This window comes from Hirundo rustica, chromosome 18 (genome assembly GCF_015227805.2).
Source record: "Hirundo rustica isolate bHirRus1 chromosome 18, bHirRus1.pri.v3, whole genome shotgun sequence".
In the NCBI taxonomy this organism is placed as follows: Eukaryota; Metazoa; Chordata; class Aves; order Passeriformes; family Hirundinidae; genus Hirundo; species Hirundo rustica.
Genome location: NC_053467.1, coordinates 482430 through 503758, shown reverse-complemented (window position 1 = coordinate 503758; position 21329 = coordinate 482430). Strand labels below are relative to the sequence as shown.

At 60.3% G+C, this 21329-nt stretch overlaps 1 protein-coding gene across 1 annotated transcript in view; it reads left to right on the top strand.

Moving 5' to 3' along the window:
• The first annotated feature begins 16142 nt into the window (after positions 1–16142).
• USP43 (ubiquitin specific peptidase 43) overlaps positions 16143–21329 on the top strand; it is a 44675-nt gene continuing 39488 nt past the window's right edge. The window contains exons 1-4 of the mRNA XM_040082010.2: positions 16143–16304; positions 17294–17434; positions 19543–19643; positions 21075–21167. Of these exons, the coding sequence (XP_039937944.2) occupies positions 16143–16304; positions 17294–17434; positions 19543–19643; positions 21075–21167 (497 nt within the window). The remainder of the gene's footprint in view (positions 16305–17293; positions 17435–19542; positions 19644–21074; positions 21168–21329) is intronic.

Sequence of the window (21329 nt, the reverse complement as noted above, 5' to 3'; positions counted from 1 at the left end):
ATAAAAAAAATCCGGCACAAAGACACGGTGTGGGAGCAGCAGGGCCGGGAGGCGGAGGGGAGGTGCGGTGGGGTATGAAGAGGTCTGTGTGCTGCTCTCACCTCCCTGGAGAGCGTCAGCACCCCAAACCCTCACCCCATGGCCCCACAGCACCCCAACCCTTCACCCCATATCCCCATGGCACCTCAGCCCCTCACCCTACAGCCCCGGGGCAGCCCAGCCCTGCCACCCCTTAGCCCATTTCCCTTGGCTGGGGCTCTTTACCGAAATCCAAGGAAACGTCAGCCCCTGTGTGCTCTGAAAGGAGCTGGAATATCCATCAGCTCATCAGCTCATCCCTTCGGGGCATTTCTGCTCCTTGTCCGCACCGAAGCGTTCTCAGAGCAGCACAGGGCTCACTCCAGTTCCCTGAGCAGCACCCTGGGCTCCTTTGGAACATGGAGCTGCCGGTGTTGGCACAAGGAGAGCAGCCCCGGAGTGGCCCTGAACAACGGGGAATTAATGACGGGACAATCCCATCCCGCAGCTCTGGGTCATCCCGCCGGGGGTGAGGGACAACCGGCCGCTGGCTCGTAGCACAGATTGCTACAAGAAGCACATTTTGTGACGGTCAGACCCGATCTCCCGGGGATCTGCGGGGGCTGTGGATGCCCTTGTGCTCCCGAGGGCTGGCCTGGGCAGTTCCCACGCTTTGACAGGAGAGGGGCAGCGCCGAGGTCCTGCCCCGGCCCCACGGCGCAGTTACACTGTAACAGAAAAGGGCGGAGTGTCCCAGCCATCCCTGCTCATCCCAGAGTGCTCCCACAGGGGCTGCCGGGGAAAGGAAGCGTCTGCTGACGGTGCGGGGTGAAGGGAGGGAGCAGAGACGCGTGGGGTGGGAGTAGCAGGCAGCGCCTCCATCCCCCTCCTCCTGCTGCCTGGAGCAGACTTTTCCGTTCAGAGCCAGGATTCTGGAGCAGACAAACGCTCGCCCTCCCTCCCTTCTCCTCTCCCTGCCCTCCTCCCTGCCCTCTTCCCTCACTCGCACCAAATGCAGCTTCCAGAGGCTTGGAACGGGAAATCCATCAGGCCCAGGGTGCTGCAGTCAGGGAAAAGATCCCGGGACATTTTTATCTCCCACCACTCTCAGATCCGTTTTCATCCTTCCCCTTTCCCTTTCCCAGCTCGGTGCAGTGATTCCCCTCTCACCCACCAGCCTCACACACAAGCAATTCCTTGTCACCACGCTGTCACCAGCTCCTCGTGGTACTCACATCCAACGTCCCATGGCAGGAATTCCCGTCTGTAGCAGAGCCTTCGGTGCCACAGGAGGGGTTTTGCAGATTATTTTTCTCCAGTAAAACTCACAGCATTTATCAAAACAAACGTGTTTCCATCCTTGTTTCCGCACAATTTAGTCCCTGGAATTGCTAACCGTGGGAGAAGGGTTGATTTTATTTCCCCCCTGCAGAGCCGGGTGATCCCACAAGGCATCTCTGGATTTTCCTCGGAAATGCAGCAGGTTTTGGGACTCTCATGGAAAATTCCCCCTGTGGTGCCTGGAGAGCAGAGCTGCCCTGGGCTCAGCAGGCTCTGGCTGCTCCAGAGGGGATTTGGGATGGGCACTGCCGGTCCCGAGAGGGAATTTCCCCTCCCTGGAGGGGAGCTGGGCTGCACAGCCACCCCTGGCCTGTCCCTCCCTCCCTGGGGGATTGTTTTCAGCACTTCGTTGTAATTTATCTGGAAAATACAATTGCAGAATGGGTTGGAGAGGACCTCAAATCCCACCCAGCACCAGCCCTGCCGTGGCAGGGACACCTCCCGCTGCCCCGGGCTGCCCCAAGCCCCGGTGTCCACCCTCGGGCACTGCCAGGGATCCAGGGGCATTCCGAAGATGTGCTCTAGTGAGCAAACATCACCCTTTATCCCTAAAACCTTGCTCCCACTGGGAATTATGAGCCCCTGGCTCCCCATGAAACTCCGAGCCTGGAACCCACATCCCCCCAGGAGGAATTTATCTCCAAAGAAAGGGTTTAGATCTGCTGGGGGAGGGGAAGATGTTTATCCAAAATAACCCGGGTCAACCTTAAAGGAGCTCTGCCTTCAGATATAGGAGAGCGTGTTTATTCCCTCAGCCCGATCTGAAGATTCCTTTGTTTCTGTTTCGAGAGGGAGTGGCAGAACACTTGAGTGGGGTGGTGATGATGCTCCTCGCCTCCCACCTACGTGGGATTATCTGTACGTGCAGTTCTGTGAGCTCTGCAAGCACGGGATAAACAACAAAACTCGTTTTGATCCCTGTCACAGCTGAGCAGCTCCAAGGCTGCCGAGGAAAAGGGGGATGCACGGCTGCAAACGCATTTCCAGAAAGGGTTGATTTGCACTGAAAGAAAATTAAAAACTTGTATTTAAAGGAGGTGAGCTGGAAGAGTTCGCAGGAGATCAGAGCAGGACAAAGAGCAAATATTCCTGCAGGGGAAGGGGTGGGCAGGAGAGGTTTCTGATGGTGTTTTTATTTATAATCACACTTCAAAGCACCGGGCTGTTGCTGTAAGGAGTAAATAATGAATGGAGATATTTTTAACCTCCTACACAGAGTCTGCGTTTCATCCACGAGAGGTCTGGCAGCAGACAGACCCTGATGGAGCTGCCTGGCTGCCGGGATAGCGAGAGCACCCTGAGGATCCCTGTTCACTCCTCGGGGCTCGGAGCACAGCCCGGGCACCACAGGAGCACAGTTTTGGGGTTAATGTGGAAATCAGCCCCTGGGAACTCCATGGGGCCAGGCTGGGAGAGCTGGGGGTGCTCACCTGGAGAGGAAAAGCTCCAGGGAGAGCTCAGAGCCCCTGCAGGGCCTGGAGGGGCTCCAGGAGAGCTGGAGAGGGACTGGGGACAGGGGATGGAGGGACAGGACACAGGGAATGGCTCCCACTGCCAGAGGGCAGGGATGGATGGGAGATTGGGCAGGAATTGTTCCCTGGGAGGGTGGGCAGCCCTGGCACAGGGTGCCCAGAGCAGCTGTGGCTGCCCCTGGATCCCTGGCAGTGCCCAAGGCCAGGCTGGGATAATGGAAACTGTCCCTGGCCACGGGAGGTGTTTGGAACTGGATGAGCTTTAAGGTTCCTCCCAGCCCAACCCATTCCGGGATCCCAACATGATTTCATGAGCCTGGCATTGAATCCTGTCCAGTTCAAGGTGATTTTTTTTTTTTTTTTTTTAAATCCTGTCTTAATAATCCCCAATTCTCTTTCAAAGTGAAGAGCTGAAGAAAATTCCTTGGAAAAATCAAAGCAGCCTTGGCAGTGCTGCAAGCCCTCTGATTTATCAGCAGGACAGGGGAGCTTTAATCAGAGAAATTCCATAGCCAAAGGTTGGATTTCTGATCCCACCACCTGCCCCAAGGCCAATCCCAAAGGTCACGGCAGGGGAAACCTTTTCCAGGGAAAACTGCAAAGCTCCAGATCAAAGGTAGCTGATGGGGCTGTGATAACAGACTCCCCAGATGCTGCCAACACCTCGTAGGAAATTTTTTAAGATGTTTTTCGGGAAGGGTTTGTTGGTGGATCGTGTTCCTGATTAAAGGAATCCCTGTGATCTCCTGGTGTTGCTCAGAGTCTCTGCCTGAAGCTGCCCCTGGCAGTGAGGCAGGAAATCCCTGCTGGGGGCTGTGTTTTCCACAGGGATCAATCCTGGCATTACAGGAGAGCATGGAAGGGCTGGAGACAGACCAAGGAACAAACCCCATGCAAGGAATTTACAAATCACTTTATTTATATATATGTATATATATATTTTGGTTTTTTTCTGACCTCATTTATTCAATTCCTGTGTTAAAGAGCAAAAGGGCCTTAGGGATCAACCCATTCCAATCCCCCTTCACTGCACCATGTTACTCCGAGCCCCATCCAACCTGGCCTTGGTGGAGAGTTTCTTCCTGGTGAAAGCTATTATTTTATTTCATTTCATTTCATTTCATTTCATTTCATTTCATTTCATTTCATTTCATTTCATTTCATTTCTCTATTTTATTTTATTTTATTTTAATTATTTTAATTTTTATTTTATTTTATTAATTTTATTTTCTTTATTTTATTTTACTTTATTTTATTTTATTTTATTTTATTTTAATTTAATTTAATTTAATTTAATTTAATTATTTTGTTTTGTTTTGTTTTGTTTAATTTTATTTTATTTTGTTTTGTTTTATATTTTATTTTATTTTATTTTATTTTATTTTATTTTATTTTATTCTGTTGTCGATCACTCCTTGGCATGGCACAGAGGCTCTGACCTCTCCACGGGGCAGCAGCGCGGGTCCCCATCTTTCCAAAGGAATGAGTGAGTCGCTTGCAGCTCTGGGTCCATCTGCTCCCGACCCCCTGGGCGCTGCATCCCTGCCCCAGAGCTCCCAAACCCCGAGGGGCTCCTCTGGGGACAGCGGTAAGGACCGCATGGTCACAGAGCACCGCGGGCTGCTGCTGGCCCTGTCCAGCCCCGAGGGGCTGTGCCTGGGGACAGCGGTAAGGACCGCAGCACCCCTGAGCACCGCGGGCTGCTGCTGGCCCTGTCCAGCCCCGAGGGGCTGTGCCTGGGGACAGCGGTAAGGACCGCAGGGTCACAGAGCACCGCGGGCTGCTGCTGGCCCTGTCCAACCCCGAGGGGCTGCTGCTGGCCCTGTCCAAACCCGAGGGGCTGTGCCTGGGGACAGCGGTAAGGACCGCAGCACCGCTGAGCACCGCGGGCTGCTGCTGGCCCTGTCAGCCGCTCTCGAGCAGAGCCCGTCCCTGCCGGGGAATTCAGCCTCAGTTCCCCACTCCTGGCTCATCCCAGGAGACCTGAACTGCCGCCGCTCCGCTTTACAAAGCTCCGCAGGGGCTGGGCTGGAAAGGGGCCCCCTTTTGTTGTGCCGCTTTTCCCTGCCCCCCTTCATCCTTGTGGCATTTAGGGGACGCTGAACAGAAGCCTGAGGTTCTTTCTGGATTCCCTTTTCCGTCACATCCCTGGGATTTGTGTGCTTTGGAGCTGATCTGAAAGCACCAGCCCCGTGGCAGCGCCTTTTGTATTCCAGCGAGCAGAACAAGGGTGTTCCAAAGAGGCTCCTGCCGCCCTCCCCACCGCCCTCAGCGGCGCTGAGCGGCAGCCGGGCTGCGAGAGACAAAAAATGAGATTTTCACAACGTGGGGATGGGCAGCGGCAGCTCCGCACCCGCCTTGTGTCTGCCACAGCAACCCCGAGGGCGTGCGGGGATTGGAGATGGGAAACGCATCTGGAGTGGGAGCATTTTAAACATGGGAAATGCATTAAAAACGGGAAATGCATCCAGTATGGAAGTGCGTTAAATATGGGAAACGCATTAAAAATGGGAAATGCATTAAATATGGGAAATGCATTAAATATGGGAAACGCGTTAAAAATGGGAAATGCATTAAAAATGGGAGATGCATTTAGTATGGGAGTACTTTAAATAGGGTAAATGCATTAAAAATGGGAAATGCATCCAGCATGGAAATACATTAAATATAGGAAATGCATTCAGTATGGGAAATGCACCCAGTATGGAATTACATTCACATCTTCCAGAAAGAGGAACCCACTGGATTCATTTCTCCCTGACCAGAATCCAAAGGGAATTAAGCCTTAACGGCTTGTTTGGGACTCTCCTGGGCTCCTCTGCAGAACAGAGGTGTCTGTGCGTACACGGGTGACCTACCAGGGCGGGCCTTTTAAAACCTTAATTAAAACAAATTAATTAACAAAGGGCTCATCGAGAAAGGAAAAAGAGGTGACAATGTGAGGAAAGTCTGTTGGCCCAGGTAATGTGTGTCTTCACGAGCATGAGCTTGGAATGGCAGGGAATTTCACACCTTGGAGGACGGCCAGTGTGACCCACAGGGCCCAGATCCCGGGAGGAGCAGGAGCTGCTGCTCCCAGCGCCTGGAAAGGGATCATTAGTGGGGCAGGTGAAGGGCAGGCAGATTTCATTCCAACCCTGGGCAGCTCTGCGCTCCTGTCACAGAATTGTCAATGACTGCTCGGTCAGGGTGAGCTGTTCTTGTGTTCCGCTTCAGCAAGGTCTGAGCTCGAAGCCCTGGCTCTGAGAGATGCAAACCTCAGGGCAGGATGTGAAACAATGCCCTGATCTCTCCAGCCTCGGGAAACCCTTGCAGTGCAGGATCTGCTCCTCGTTCTTGCTGTCCATTTGTGTCTCCCCTGGATTTGCCCCAGCCGCTCCTGTCACCTGTCCCAAGGCTCCAGCTGTGCTCCAGCTGTGCTCCAGCTGAGACTCTCTCCCCGTCAGAGCTCCAGAGCTCCTTGTCCTGTGCACAGTGACCTGCGTGGATTCATTCCACAGCGCAGAGCCCATTTTAAATCTCTGCACTTTCTGTGGGGTGAGTTCCCAGCTTCCTGGGATGGCACTCCCTGTTTAGGTGACAGTGCTAATGAGACTGATCACAACAACTCCATTTCCAATGCAGTATGGAAACATTCCAAATAACAATAAGAACAAAACCCATCTCCTAGGCATCGTCATTCAAGCAGGTTTCTCCAGCCATACAAAACAAACTCGGTGCACTTTGGCTGCTTCCCAGAGCAGTGGCTCTTTCCACTCAGCAAAGTGACACTCCTCTCCTGATGTTTAAATAATTCTAGCGCAGCGGGGTATTTATGCTCAAAATAAATAATTTGGCTTGGAAGGCTCCTGTTCGGTTTCTTGCCTCGCTTTGGGCGTCCTCCCTGCCTCTGGTGAGAGGCAGACACAGAACTGTGATGGATTTAACTGTGAATTATCTCCCTGTGCTTTCTTTGTGTGCCCTGGGCTGAAGGGCTCAGAGCTGTGCTGGAGCGGCCGCTGCAGGGCTGGAGGAGTGAGGAATTGGCTTCCAGAGCTCGGGCTGATGTCCCGGCTGCTGGAGCACGGTTCTGAGTCACTCTGCCCCACTCCTGGCTGGGGCGGTGCCAGCCGTGCCTCCTGTCCCCGAGCAGAGGCGGGAGAGGATGAGCCGCTGAGCCCTTCCCGGGAGCAGCACAGGGACGTGCCTCGGCTGATGAACGCTGGGTGAGGCCCTGGATCCTCTCTGCCACACAGAGACTGGCTCAGGCTCTGCTCTCTTCATCCCTGAACTGACAAAAGCAGAACTACAACGAAAGGTTGGTTAAATAGAAATGAGGACTGCAGGGGAGCACTCGCAGCATTCGCTGGGAGCACAAAAAAGCTCTTCTGAAGCAGCCGTGCTTCTGTCCAAACCAGTCCCTCACAGCTGCCACTTCCAGGGGCCCCTAAAGGACCTGGATGCTCTGATCAGTGCTGCAGTGGGATCTGGATCCTGATCCCGGGGTCAGCAGTGTCCAGCTGGGAATGCGGATAGTCAGTGTCTGCATTTCCCTGCCTTCCCTGGGATCTGGAAAAACCAATGAACCTGGCACCAGCGGGACAGCAAAGGAGAGGTGTGAGATCAAGCCCTCAGCAAAAGGATTTTTGCTGTTACCACCCCTGGGAAAAGAGGTGCTCTGGGGCCCGGATCTCACATCAGAGATTTAGAGGCTGGCTCGTGTTTACTGACTGGAATTGTGTGTGGCATAAACAGCAGCAGCTCCTTCACATTCCATTGGAGCAGCTCTGCTCCTTGAGCTTAGAGCTCCACTGGAAATGTCTCAGGGACTGAGGAATGAGCAGAGTGAAGCACGGCTGTGCTCTCCTGCCCTCGAGTGTCCGAGTGCCCAAGCGTCCTCCTCCAGGATCCTGGCAGGTTCCAGGGACAGGTGGGAATGGCTGCAGGCTCCAGGGACAGGAGGGAATGGCCACAGGTTCCAGGGACAGGTGGGAATGGCTGCAGGTTCCAGGGACAGGCAGGAATGGCTGCAGGTTCCAGGGACAGGAGGGAATGGCTGCAGGCTCCAGGGACAGGAGGGAATGGCTGCAGACTCCAGGGACAGGTGGGAATGGCCACAGGGTCCAGGGACAGGAGGGAATGGCTGCAGGCTCCAGGGACAGGTGGGAATGGCCACAGGCTCCAGGGACAGGTGGGAATGGCTGCAGGTTCCAGGGACAGGAGGGAATGGCTGCAGGTTCCAGGGACAGGCAGGAATGGCCAAAGGCTCCAGGGACAGGTGGGAATGGCTGCAGGCTCCAGGGACAGGTGGGAATGGCTGCAGGCTCCAGGGACAGGAGGGAATGGCCGCAGGCTCCAGGGACAGGCGGGAATGGCTGCAGGCTCCAGGGACAGGAGGGAATGGCCACTGGCTCCAGGGACAGGAGGGAATGGCTGCAGGCTCCAGGGACAGGAGGGAATGGCCGCAGGCTCCAGGGACAGGAGGGAATGGCTGCAGGCTCCAGGGACAGGAGGGAATGGCCGCAGGCTCCAGGGACAGGTGGGAATGGCCGCAGGCTCCAGGGACAGGCAGGAATGGCCGCAGGTTCCAGGGACAGGTGGGAATGGCCACAGGTTCCAGGGACAGGCAGGAATGGCCGCAGGTTCCAGGGACAGGAGGGAATGGCTGCAGGCTCCAGGGACAGGAGGGAATGGCCGCAGGCTCCAGCCAGCCCCGGGCTCTCATGTTGCCACTTCTGTGACATCTCCTCTGGGAGCTCCCCAGGCACCGGGAGCCCTGTGCCTGTGCCTGGAGCTAAATCCATGGATTTGCTGTCGGTTCTTTTAGCTTAACCTGGGGAATGGATGCTGCTTAGGAGCTTTTTGAAGGCTCTTGTGTTACTGGCCCAATTTCTGGCCACAGCTCCCCGGGAGCTGCTGGCGCAGGCCCTGAGCTCTGCTGGGCACCGACTCTGCTTCGGCTGAAAGGGAGCAGTTGTCACAATTCCCCCAGTGATTGTCCCTCCCTGCCGAAATCAAAGGGATATCTTTGGTTATTAGAGTATTCCCCTGCCTGTGGGGAGAACAGGAACAGGCTTCAGCAGAAGAGGGAAGCTTTAGATTAGAAATTAAGAAGAAATTTTTTACTACAGGGCTGATGAGGCCCTGGAACAGAGAGATGTGCACTCTCCATCCCTGTAGAAGTCCAAGGCCAGGTTGGGCACTGGTGCTTGGAGCAGCCTGGGACAGCGGGAGGTGTCCCTGCCATGGCAGGGGTGGCACCGGATGGGCTCTGAAGTCCCTTCCAACCCAAACCATTCCGGGATTCTCGGATTGCAGGTGCTGCCAGCCCGGTCTGGAATTCCCCAGGCTTGCACAAGCAGCTGGAGCAGGAGCTGCGGGGCTGCTGCTCCTTCCTCAGCCGCACCAGGTGATCCTTTTCCTTCCAGCTGAGGTAACTTCGGAACATTCTTGCAATTAGAAGAGATTCTATTTTTGTATTTCCTGTCATGTATTTATCAGATTCCCCCACCAAAAAATCGGATCTGGCCCTTTCTGCTCCTTTCAGATCGGCGTGGAGGATTCCTCACTTCCCAGATCATCTTGGCTGTTGCTGTAACACTTGCATGTTGTCGCTGCCACCTTTCCCGAGCGCTCCTGGCACAGCCTGGCTGGGATCTGCTCCCTCTTGGAGGCTCCTCTCTCCTCCCTCCCCCCTTTTGCCCTGCCTTTAATGAATGACTTGTTGTGTAAATTCAGTCTGCTGTGTTTATTTTAATTTGTCTGGTCCCGATGAAGGGAAAAGCCCTCAGTTCCCACTCCAGGCTGGAAGCTCTTTGGAGCCGAGCTTTTAACCCCACGTTCCCAAAGCGATTCAGGGATGCTGGGGCTGCTTCTTCTGCAGTGTCCAATTTAAAGCTCCCTTCAGGGACCTGGTTCTGGAGAGCGCAGCCGGTGCTAAAAATGCCTGGGTGTTTCCAGCCAGGCACACTCAGATTCCTGGGAACTGGCCTGCTTCTTCAAACAGCCTCCAAATTTCCACGGAAGAAGGGCTTCTTACTAACTCAGTATCACAGCTAGGATTAAAAGCAGCTGCTCTCAAGTGCTGTTTGTGCAAAGATCAGTGCAGGCAGCGGCCTGGGAAGGGATGCAAGGGAAGGATTTCTCTGCAAGGCATCGGAGACCCGGAGGATTCCGTCATCAGTTAAACTGCAGCAGAAGGCTGCAGCCCTCAATGCTGCGGATCTCAGATGTTTTAGTGAATGGAGATGATTTATCTCTACACCTGCACTGACAGTCCTGGTAGGCAGCGGGGGACAGGCATCCAAAGCTGTCATTGCTTGCTGCTCCTCACACGCTGCTGAAATCATTTCCTGCTCACAGCACAGCAAAGGTGGATCCTGTCGGGCTGTGCCCCTCTGCTGCCCATCAAACACTGAACAAATCCTCTCCCTCCTGCCCGAAAATTGCCTGCTCTCATAAACAGAGCCCTCAGCACAGGAACTCCGTCATTCCACCCTCTCTTCCTCGGGAGCCCCTGGTGCTCCGAGCCATAAAGGCTCCAGCAGGTTCCACAGGCTCTGCAGCAGCTCTCATGGGGCTTGGGATCCAGGATCCAGCCGCTGGAATGTGGGACAGCCCGGCAGAACCTCCGTGCTTGGGTGGGGGAATGGGGGGCACTGAGAGCCACCCGTGGGTCCCAAGGAGCTCTGTCACCGCCAGCTCCCCGTGGGGCAGAGTCTGGAGGTGCAGAAGGGGCAGCGTCTGGAGATCAGGACTCTGCCTGGCACAGCCCCACATTCCTATGGGAAACAGGGGCCAAAACCTCCCAGGCTGCAGCTGCGGGTGTCTCTGTGACCTTTCAGGATTGTGCTCAGCTCGGCAAGACCTGTTCCATGGGCACATCCCTGTCCCTGTCCCTGTCCCTGTCCCTGTCCCTGTCCCTCTCCCTGTCTCTGTCCCTGTCCCTGCAGGCACACCCCTGTCCCTGAGGGCACATCCCTGTCCCTGTCCCTGTCCCTGTCCCTGTCCCTGTCCCTGTCCCTGTCCCTGTCCCTGCAGGCACACCCCTGTCCCTGAGGGCACATCCCTGTCCCTGTCCCTGTCCCTGTCCCTGTCCCTGTCCCTGTCCCTGTCCCTGCAGGCACACCCCTGTCCCTGAGGGCACATCCCGGTCCCTGTCCCTGTCCCTGTCCCTGTCCCTGTCCCTGTCCCTGAGGGCACATCCCTGTCCCTCTGTCACACGTCACCACCTCCCAAGTGCCCAGAGCTGCCCGCCCCAGCCGGGCACACGCCGGGTCCCCCGGTGAGCCCCGGGGCGGTGCGAGGGGCCGAGACACCCGTGGCTCTCTCCAGACAAGGCCAGCACCCCGAGCAGCTCCCCGCTCCACGCACACACGTCCCTGCACGGTGTTCATCTGGCCCTGGCACACCCCAGGTGTGAGGCCGGTGCCCAGCGAGGCCCCGGAGCTCCCCCAGGCTGGCTGAGCCCCCGGAGAGCCCGGGGCAGTTTCCAGGCACCGTTTCCAGCCCTGCTCAGCGCTGATGGATCCGGGCTCAGCTCCCCCTCCCCGGGGTTCAGCTCCTGCTGCGGGATGGCGTCGGCTCAGCTCGCAGGATAATGGGTGCGAGGAGCCTGGGGACACCTGCTCGGCGAAGCGGCCGGGGATGGAGCGGATGCATTAAAACGCGAGTGCAATCGCTGCAAACAAAGTGCAGGAGCTCCTGCAGCCCCGGGTTATCTGCTGCCTTCCCGTTCCGAACCGACGGAGCATGGCCAGCTCTATTCATCAGCCAGAGCCCTGGAAAAGCAGAATTTCCCCGCCTTGATGCTGTCCCTCCTCGAAGAGTCTCCCAAAAAAAGCCGGCCCCATGCATCTTTCATGGGGCACTAAATAACTCACTCTGCTATCTATAATTTAATCCGAGCTGCAGAGGCTGAGGAGGGAGAGATTTCGAGGGGGGAGATTTCTCTGCCTGCCTTGAGCCCTGGAAGAGCTGCAGGCAGGGAGAGGGCAGGGAGAGGGCAGGGCGGGGGCAGTGCCAGCGCAGGCCGGCTCCCCCAGCCCCACCCAGGCTCCCCCGGCTGCCCCCAGGCCGGGAGCTGTTGAAAGCACATTTCCACTCCACAGCACAGATGTTCCCAGCCCGTGCCAAGAGAGCGGGAGAGGCTCAAAGAAAGCAAACATTGTCCCGGGGCAGAGCGCAGCGAGCGGGGAGGAGGGCTTCTCTGCTTTTGCTGTTGTTATTACCACGATGATCTGGCAGCGTAGAAATGGATTTCTCTGTGGCCTGAGCTCAGATCTAGTCAGGATTTTGTCCCAAAATCCGAGGCCCTCCCTGGCACAGGGACTCCTGCTCAGCCAGAGGGAACATTTCTGGCGCTGTCCTGTCCCCGTGTCTCCCTAATCCCACCCAAACCCTCCGTGTTTTTGCACCATCCCTGCTGTCTGGTGTCCCGGGCAGTTCGGAATTTTCCATCGTAGTGACCAAGACTTTCCATCCTCTCTTTGTATTTTATTGTATTTGACACTCGGATTTTGCCCACCCCACGTTTGCTCTGAAGCCGAAGCAGGAAATGGCAGCTTGAGAGGCAGGAGCTGGAGAGAGCCAGGAGATCCCAAAAAAGGCATTTTAGGGAGAAATTGCTGACGCAATCCAGCAGTGCCGGATGCTGCAGCGTTGATAAATATTTGATCTAGCCTGAATAGGAAGGCATCACGTTCAGAATGACCTGAAAAAGAGGGAAGATGACAAATACAGTGCCACGGAAAGGCAGATTCACACCGTGAGCATTCCTGGGGCTCACTCCGGTGTGCAAATGGCCTTACATTGGAATGAACTGCAGATACCTGTGGGAAAGGCACCTCTGCCTGCTCCAGGCTGACTGGGATGCACTGGGATCATCCCAGTCACCGCGCCTCTGCCTGCGCTTGGAAAGCACTGATTCAGTTTTCAGTCCTGTGCTGTCGGAATTCCTGCACTGGCATCGCAGGAGGCAGCTGGGGCAGGCTGACAGGATCCTGGGAAAATGCTTTCACTACCCAGTACTTCCTAATCCTGGCAGGTTTGGGGTTTTTGACGTGACTGAGTTTCACGCTCTCGTATTGCACCGTTTCCTTTGGCTGTGTTTGTCAGCTCTCCCTTCCCATCCATCCCTTCCAACAAACACCGGGTTCTGATCCAGCTCTCAGTTCAGCTCCTGCCTCTGGACTCTCCACTCCCCTCACTTCAGACTTTCCCCCACTTTCCTTAAGGAGCTGCTTTGGAGCTTTGGTTCCCCCCAGGGCACGAGCCCTGCCCGGGTTCCCTCTCTCCCTCCCTCCCTGCAGCTCTGGCTCACACGGGATGCTCCGGGCACGAGTGTCCAGCCAAAACCGGCCAGAGAGAAACAACAAGTGCTTTTCTCCTCAGTGAGCCGGGAGCTGCTCCAGATAAAGCCATTCTTCCCACGCTGCACGCAGCACAACCTGTCCTTGTTAGAGAATTCGGAGAGGAGAAGCCCCACATCCTCACCAAAGGCTCTGGTGGATCCCAGTTTCCAACTCCTCAGGGTCTGTGGTGGGTGGTGCTGGGAGCAGGGCCAGGAACCTGCCTGGCACCCCAGGGAGCACTCAGGGCCCTGCTCTGTGCTTTGTCACCTTTGGTGTCCCAGGAGCACTCAGGGCTCTGCTCTGTGCACTGTCACCTTTGGTGTCCCAGGGAGCACTCAGGGCTCTGCTCTGTGCACTGTCACCTTTGGTGTCCCAGGAGCACTCAGGGCCCTGCTCTGTGCATTGTCACCTTTGGTGTCCCAGGAGCACTCGGGGCCCTGCTCTGTGCACTGTCACCTTTGGTGTCCCAGGAGCACTCAGGGCTCTGCTCTGTGCATTGTCACCTTTGGTGTCCCAGGAGCACTCGGGGCCCTGCTCTGTGCACTGTCACCTTTGGTGTCCCAGGAGCACTCAGGGCCCTGCTCTGTGCACTGTCACCTTTGGTGTCCCAGGAGCACTCAGGGCCCTGCTCTGTGCACTGTCACCTTTGGTGTCCCAGGAGCACTCAGGGCCCTGCTCTGTGCACTGTCACCTTTGGTGTCCCAGGGAGCACTCAGGGCCCTGCTCTGTGCACTGTCACCTTTGGTGTCCCAGGAGCACTCAGGGCTCTGCTCTGTGCACTGTCACCTTTGGTGTCCCAGGAGCACTCAGGGCTCTGCTCTGTGCACTGTCACCTTTGGTGTCCCAGGAGCACTCAGGGCCCTGCTCTGTGCACTGTCACCTTTGGTGTCCCAGGAGCACTCAGGGCTCTGCTCCATGGATTGTCACCTTTGGACAGGAGAAGGGAGCCTGATATTAAGGATCTTTCCCGAAGGAGTGCTTTATCCATTGGCTTTGTAATGATGGATTTCACAGCTCTGGCCGGGAGGATGAGCTTCAGCAGAGGATGCAGAGTCAGCTCAGGATTGAAACCTCTGAGCTTGCGGGGGTTTGTAGCTGGAATTCCAGCTGAGCCCAGACTTCCCTGAGTGCCTGGGCCAGCGGGAGCCTCGGCAGTGCCAGCAGCTTTCCTCGCCGGGCTGGGAGGGAGCTGGGAACCCCCACGGTGCTGGTGGGGCTCAGCAGGGCCAGGGGCACTGTGCCCCCAGCTCGGGGCCGCTCCCCGGGCACAGCAGGGTGGGACCAGCCCCGGCAGGGCTGCTCCCATCGCCAGTCCCATCCTCCCGGAGGAAAGGCTGCACGCACAGGGTGGCCCCGGGTGGGAGCTGCAGGGAGGTGCTTCCTCCCTACCAGGCGGCTGCGGGCTCGGGGGGCTGGCAGGGGACTGGGGGTGACCCCAGCCAGGCCTTCGGGGGACATCCCGTGCCAATCAGGGCTGGCTGCGGGTGGGAGGAAACTTCGGCTGGGCTCAATCCTCTCTCCTCTCAGGATAAGCAGCTCCCGAGCCCGCGGCCGCTGGTGGCGGAGCCGTCCCTGGGGATCCACGGGCGGCTGATCCCCTTCCATCTGCTCAGCAGCGGCAGCGCGGGGTGGATTTAGGCTGAGATCATCACTCCAGGGGCAGCGCACGGCCTGTGCCCGATCCGTGCCCGCCGCACCGCTGGCTGCCAGCCCGGCATCTCCCTGGAAGTCACCGTCCTGTCACCACCCCCGAGCCCACAGCCCGGCCCAGGGACACCTGCCCTGCGGGGAGGAGGGGCCGCGACATCCAAGAGCGGCTCCTGACCTTCCTGTGTCACCCGCTCCGTCCCCCTGACCCCAAACACACCCCAGGGTGTGGGGCCAACAGGGTGGGGAGGGCAGGAGGGGCCAAAGGCTCTGGACTCGGCCAGCCCTGGGTGGGGACCCCCGTTCTGTGACTCGGTGAGGGGACTGTCATTGTGTCCCCAAAGCTCAGCGTGGAGGCTGCAGAGGTGGCCATTGTCCCGCTGTTCCAGCTCCGAGGTGGCAGAGCCGGGGCAGCTCCCAGTGACGCTGTGACACCCTGAGGTGACGCTGAGGACAGCCCTGGTGGAGCTGGGGTGGCACTGCCGGGGAAGCCGCGGGGCCGGGGACGGCTCCGCCCGGGTGAGGATGAGGATGATGAGGATGGGCCGGGGCACTCCGGGGCGGCGTTGGGACAGAGGGACGGCTCACCCCTGGCGATACCGGGCCGGGGCAGCCGCCAGACGCTGCGCTGCCCGGGGTGATGCTGGGGACACCGGGGCAGGCGGGGCACGGCGGGCACCTCCCCGCTCCCCCCCCTCCTCCTGCGCTCCGCTCCCTCTTCCTCCTCCTCCCGTCTCCCTCTCCCGAGCCAGCCCGGCCGGGGGAGGAGCCGGCCGCGCACAAACCTCCCGCCCGGCCCCTCCGGGCCCCGCACCGGCACCGGCACCGGCGGCGCCCAGCGCCCAGCGCCCGCCCGGGGCCATGCGCGCCGCGCCGGGGCCGGGGCCGGCGGGGCCGGGGCAGGGGCAGGGGCAGGGCGGCGGCCGCCCGCGGCCATGAGCGCGGCGGGGCCGGGGCCGGGGCCGGGATCGGGATCGGGGCCGGGATCGGGGCAGGGCGGCGGCCCCGGGCGGCGGCGGCGGGCGGGGGGCGGCGGGGCCAGCCCGGCGGGGCGGCCGCGGGCGGGGGCGGGCGGCGGCGGCGGGCGCTGCGCTCGCTGGGCAGCCTGGCCGGGCGGCTGCTCCGCACCTGGGCGCGCCTGGCCGGGGGGCGCGGGGGGCGCCGCGCCGCCCCCGAGGATGACGAGGCGGGTTCCGGGGGGGGAGGGGCTCGCGGCGGCGGTCTCGGCGGGGCGGTCCCGGCGGCGGCGGCGGCGGCGGCGGGGGGCGACGCGAGCGGCGGGGAGCGGCCGCCGGGCGCGCAGGGGCTGCGGAACCACGGCAACACCTGCTTCATGAACGCCGTGGTGCAGTGCCTGAGCAACACGGCGCCGCTGGCCGAGCGCCTGGCGCTGGGCCGGTACCGCGCCCGCGGCGAGGTCACGCAGCGGCTGGCGGCGCTGGTCCGTGCGCTCTGGACCCGCGACTACACCCCGCAGCTCTCCGCGGAGTTCAAGGTACCGAGCCCCGCCCCGCGGCCCCAGCTGACCCCGGCCCCCAGCGGCATCCCCGGCTCGCAGCGGCACACCCGGCTCGCAGCCCCCACCACCCGCAAAGCCCGCTGACAGCACCGAGCAGCGCCCCCGGAACCCACCGACACCCTTCCCAGCACCCCCAAACCCACTGACACCCTTCCCAGCACCCCCAAACCCACTGACACCCTTCCTAGCCCCCCAGAATCCACTGACACCCTTCCCAGCTCACAGCACCCACTCCCCTCCCTCATCGTCCCCGTGGACCCTGCCCTGCCACACACCCCCAGCCCTGCTGCTGTCACCTCCCTCTGGCCTGGCTGCTGTCCCCTGAGCTCGCAGCCCCGGCCATGTCACGGAGACCTGAAGGCGAGCTGGTGCTGGCTGTGATCATGGCTACGGCAGGATCTTGTCCCAGAGCCGAATTCGGTGGCCTCAGGCTCTGTCCCTGAGCGGGTGTCACACCTCTGCCCGGCACATGCCGGTGTGCCCGCGGACACGGTGCCGGGGGCATCACGGCATCATGCCCAGCCTGGCATCGCGGCTCCCCGCGCTCAGGGACGCGTGTCCCCTGCCCGGGTGACATTTCCTCGGTGCTGCCAATGAGCTGCCGCTGCCATTGAACTTTGCAAAGCGCCCGGGGGAGCTCCGGGGAAGCCGAGCCCTGCCCTGCGATGGGCTACACTGAGCCGAAGCCATCGGGGTGCACGGCGCGGGTGGGACCCGAGCGTGCCCATCTGGAGCTCTTTGCGGTTCCCCCTGGGTCCCCTCCGGGCCGCTGGAAGCCGGGACGGCACAGAGCCTCTGTCCCAGCTGCGTGTGCTCGGTGTCCCCGCTGCTCTGCTGGCCCCGGGATGCCCCTGCAGCGGCAGCACCAGGGCAGCGGCTGCTGCAGGGACGGAGCAGGGATGGACTTGGGCTGGGTGCTGAGGAAGAGCCCGTTCAGCATCGCCCGCCCCGCCCGTGCCTTGCAGAACATCGTCTCCAAGCACAGCTCGCAGTTCCGGGGCAACGCTCAGCACGACGCGCTCGAGTTCCTGCTCTGGCTGCTGGACCGAATGCACGAGGACCTGGGCGCCGCCTCGCCCGCCCAGCCGGGCCGCGGCCCCACGCCGGTGGGTGCCCCCGCGGGGTGGGGCGGTTCGGACCGGGGACACCGGGATGCGCTGGAGGCAGCGGGATGCGGCCGGCCCCCGCCCCGGTGGGGATGCGGGCGCTGCGCTTCCGTCGGTGGCGGGTGAAAGGAACCATCCCTTCACTGGGGGCTGGGAGGGTGCGGGTGTCGGCAGGAGCCCACCCAGCTGAGCATCCCGGCTCTGGGCGGCATCCTGGTCCTTGCTGAGGAGGAGATGCAGCCCCCCCCGCGTCCCTCCCGGCCTCCAGCTAAGCCCGCTGTAATTACAGCTCGGCGGCTTTGCTGCTGGCAAAATGAGTCATTAAGTCTTCCTCAACCCATCTGCACTCAGGCATTGCCCTGGCCCTGGCCCTCTTTGCCTCCTCCTGCCTCCTCCCGGCCCCATCCCTGCTCCTTCCCCACCTCCTGCTGCCCGCCGGGCACTGCCCATTGCAGGGGTGGGTTTGACCTGTTGGCATTTGACCTGTGAGCTCAGCCCAGCAGTGTGCTGTCCCTGCCCTGGGGTGACGCCTGTCCCTGCTCTGGGGTGACACTGGGCCCAGCACTGTGCTGTCCCTGCCCTGGGGTGACACCTGTCCCTGCTCTGGGGTGACACTGGGCCCAGCACAGCCCCGTCCCACAGGGAGAGCTCGCCTGTGGTGCCCATCCCCAGAGCCTCTGGAGGGGCTGGGCCTGGCCAGGGCCCTGCAGCCATCCCTGCCCTGGCCCTGGGGATGGGGCCCTTTGTGCATCCCACAGCATCCGTGGGTTTGCCTGGCGTCCCCCAGGTGGTGATGTGATGCCACCTGAGGGCATCCAGGTGCCCCTGTCCTTGGGGAAGGAGGGCTGGCACGGGTGTGACTCTCAATAAATGGCTGGGAAGTGTCGGGAGAGAGCTGTGGGGTAGGAGGAGGGACCAAAGTTGGGACCAAGGCTTGGCTGCCAGCAGGGCTGGAGGAGGAGTCACCCCCTTGGATTTTTGGGGAATTCTGGGGGTCCTGTAGGGCACATAAACCGTCCAGGTCCCCTCTCAGCCACACCAGATGGACCCCAGTACCAGGCAGACCGTAAGGACATGTCAGGCTCAGCAGGACCTGGTGCCAGCAGATGGCATTGAGGAAAATCCCCCTCCTGGCCAAAATCCTCAGCGATTTTCAATCTCACTCATTGAGACACCAGAAAGTCACTGTCTTACCCCAAAAGAGCCCAGGTGCTTTTACTGACACCGGTTTTTCTTCAGCATCTCTTCTGCCGTCAGGCTCCAGGGGTGAAGCTCCTGTCCCCAGCGCGGGCTCCTGGCAGGCCCCAGGGCAGCGGGAAGCAGGGAGATGTCCCCTGGGTGGGCAGGTTTGGCTGTGTCACACGGTCACATCCCAGTGTCCCTGTTCCCAAAGGAGTGGGGCCCCTGGGGCACATCTCCCCTGCCAGCGAGGCACCGTGCCAGGCCAGCGTGGGGGGCTGAGTGCCCTGGGGGGCTCGCTGTGCCGAGCTTGGCACACGGTGCCCTGCACACTGGACGAGGCAGGAGCTGTGCCTCGTGCTGGGAGCTGCGCTGGGGCTCGGTGCGGTGGATGCTGTGCCAGGAGCCGTGCCCAGGCTTGCTGCGGTGCTGATGCTGGGGGAGCAGGCAGGGACACGGCCAGTGCTGGGCACCCACCTGCCCGGGAGGGCACCGTGCCATCCGGGGCTGTTGGCTCCTCCCGGTGAGGGTGATTTGCCCGCGGTGAATTCGCACCCTGCCCTGCTTCCCTGGGGCAGGGGCACGCACAGGAATGCGCACATCTGCTCCAGGAGCTCATCCCGGACACAGGGACACAGGGACACACACATGGATGCACAGACACACCCACACACGGACAGACACACGGACACACGTGCTGCCCCACGCCCCTGCAGTCCCCCTGCAGCAGGTGTGTGTGCAGCCTGGAGGGCACAGCAGGGCCAGGCAGGCAGAGAGTGCCAGAGGGACTGTGGCACCACCTTCGGCCCATCCTCATGCCATGGGGACACCAAAGCTGCGCTTGGCTCACTGGGACGTGTCCCTGACACCCTGGAGGACGTGTCCCTCACCCTGTCACCTCCCTCACCGCGTGTCTCTTGCCCCTGCAGCCTGGCAAGGACGGCAGCGGCGGTGCCAGCAGGTCCCCCCCGGGCACCCAGCACCCCCGCGGGCAGAGCTTCGTGCAGAGCCACTTCCAGGCCCAGTACAGGTCAGTGCGGGGACGGATCCTGCCCACAGGAATGCCCTTCTGTGAGCCCTGCATGGGCACCATGAGCCCAGGGAAGGGATGAAATGGGGAGGATCTCCATCCATCCCTCCATCCATCCATCCATCCATCCATCCATCCATCCATCCATCCATCCATCCCTCCATCCATCCATCCATCCCTCCATCCATCCATCCATCCATCCATCCCTCCATCCATCCATCATCCCTCCATCCATCCATCCCACCCCAGCCATGGGAGCTCCTTCCCCTACAAGCACTTGGAAGTGTCCAAGGCCAGGCTGGACGGGGCCCGCAGTGACCTGGTCCGGTGGCAGTGTCCCTGCCCACGGCCAAAGAGCACACGGTGCCCTTTGAAGGTCCCTCGGAGCCCAAACCGCGCAGTGCTCCCGTCACAGGGCTCAGGACTGTGCCAGCAGTGCAGCCCCTCTCTGGGACACCCCACACCTTGGTCTGCCTGGGACTCGTGGGATGCTCAGGCCACCCTGTCCCCAAGCCGTGGCACTGCCGGCAGCAGGGGACACATCTGGCATCACAAGCCCTTCCTCCTCTCTCAATTAATCCCTCGCCCTATATATGAAAAAAGGCACTTTAATTATCCCTGTTCCATGTGCCAGAGCCGTCTGTGCGCTAAAGGATTTATTCATTTGTGTGGCTGTTTCCCAGGGAGCTCAGTGGCTCTTCAAGGTAACAAATAACGAGGACTTGGGATTTAAATTTATTTTTTTCCATTTCTGTTGAACAGAAAGGGTGGGGAGGGGGGAAGAAATTTTAAACCTCCCCCAAAAAACAAAACAAACAAACCCAAAGAAACAGAATTAAGAAGAATCAGCGGTGGGTGGCTGTTGGTGCCACGGTGGGCAGGGGACCAGCAGTGCTTCCCCAGGGTCAGTCGCAGGCAGATGTCCTCCTGCTGTCCATCTCTGCTCCTCCCGCAGCCCAGCCACGGCCCTGCTGCTTGGGGGGGGTCCTGTTCCCCCCAGCACCCCGGGGTGCTGTCCCTGGGTCACCTCAAAACCTCCGGGAGCCGCCCCAGGCTCTGCCAGCCCTTGGGAGGGGGAGCAGGCCCTGGGAGGGCTTGGAGCCACTCCGAGGAATGAGTGGGAGACTCCCAGTGCTGGCATTCCACTCTGGCTTCCCTGGCACTGCAGGAGCCCCTCGTTGTGTCCAGAGCGAACAGACCCCGGGCTGGGCAGGCAGAACGGCCTGGGGGCTGCTCCCCGCTCTGCCAGGAGCTCACACAAATCCCGGCCACGCTGGGGCCACCTGAGCCCTGTGGGATGCGGCGCCCAGGGAGCGGTACCCGAGACGCAGCACTGGGATGTCGGATTTGGGCTGCAGCCCCGGTGCCGGGGCGCTGTAACCCCAGGTGGGCGCTGTGCCCGCTCCGGTGACGCTCCCCATCCATTCCCAGGTCCTCCCTGACGTGCCCTCACTGCCTGAAGCAGAGCAACACCTTCGACCCCTTCCTGTGCATCTCGCTGCCCATCCCGCTGCGCCAGACCAGGTGAGCCCCACACGCGCCCCGCGGCGGGACGGCAGCTCCAGCCACAGCAGTTCGCGTATTTGGGGGCAAATAATGAACAGACGCGGGCGGTGGCGGCGGCCGCGGGGACGGGAGCCGCGTCCATCGGCTGTGTGCCACGGGGGTCGCCGGCGGCACTGAGCC